At 43.0% G+C, this 835-nt stretch overlaps 1 protein-coding gene across 1 annotated transcript in view; it reads right to left on the bottom strand.

The window, feature by feature from the left end:
• LOC109843811 (protein RADIALIS-like 1) overlaps window positions 1-835 on the bottom strand; it is a 1,361-nt gene that overhangs the window by 205 nt on the left and 321 nt on the right. Inside the window, exon 1 of the mRNA XM_020412777.1 lies at window positions 691-835. This exon is cut by the window's right edge and continues 321 nt beyond it. Within this exon, the coding sequence (XP_020268366.1) occupies window positions 691-835 (145 nt within the window). The remainder of the gene's footprint in view (window positions 1-690) is intronic.

Genomic DNA, 835 nt, shown 5'->3' with positions numbered 1-835 from the left:
CTCTGACAAAAAAAAAAAAAAAAGAGAGAATATCAGACTCCATACTTCGAGCTACACATTAGTGAATGAAACAAGTAAAATAAAATATATATATACAAAAAGCATGAGTCGGCAATAATCTTTTCAAGATGTGCGTACGCATTGGAGAGGATGGTGCATGATGGAGATATGGTGTGTTTGGATGAGATCATCAGATGGGAGGAGATCAGACAAAAGGATATATAGGAGAGCTTGTCAAAGAGGAACAAGGCTCCATAGGTAAGTTGAGGCCACTCTGTTTGCCTTTTCCCCCAACAGAAAGCAACTGTTCAACTCCTGGACTCCCTTGTAGAGCCAGGGTTGAAGAAGTTCAGGATTGTCAAAAGGACGTGGACTTATTACGAAAGAAGGCGGCTAAACTAACGGACTACTTTTTTTGCTACTTTTCTTGGTTAATTGCACATAGCCCCCCTGTAGTTTTATTGTTGCAAATAAACCCGGCCCTTTGGGTTTTTTTTTCCTTTTCTTTTTGGACTCTTTCGCCCAAAGCGAAATTTTGGCAGATATTGACCATAGGTGGAGTCGGTGGTGAGTCTATCTGAGGGTAGAAAAGTCAAAAGGTTAAACCCAGGGTGTCTATCTGCAACGATGAAACTGAAGGGGTAGTGAGTTCAAAACAAGGAGGGTGTCTATCTGCAATTATGTAACTACCTCTGTTCCTCATTTCTGGCTCTACCTCTAGAGCCGGAGGACTGGCCGTAAGGGAAAGGCACATTGCCAGATTCAATGTGCCTAATATCCTCCTCAAGAAGCTCATACTGCCTCTTCACCTCCTCCACCGACTTCCCAACCGCAC

The sequence above is a fragment of the Asparagus officinalis genome, chromosome 1, assembly GCF_001876935.1.
Source record: "Asparagus officinalis chromosome 1, Aspof.V1, whole genome shotgun sequence".
Taxonomy (NCBI): domain Eukaryota; kingdom Viridiplantae; phylum Streptophyta; class Magnoliopsida; order Asparagales; family Asparagaceae; genus Asparagus; species Asparagus officinalis.
Note: the sequence above shows the minus strand (reverse complement) of the source record. Positions and strands in the feature narration are given on the sequence as shown.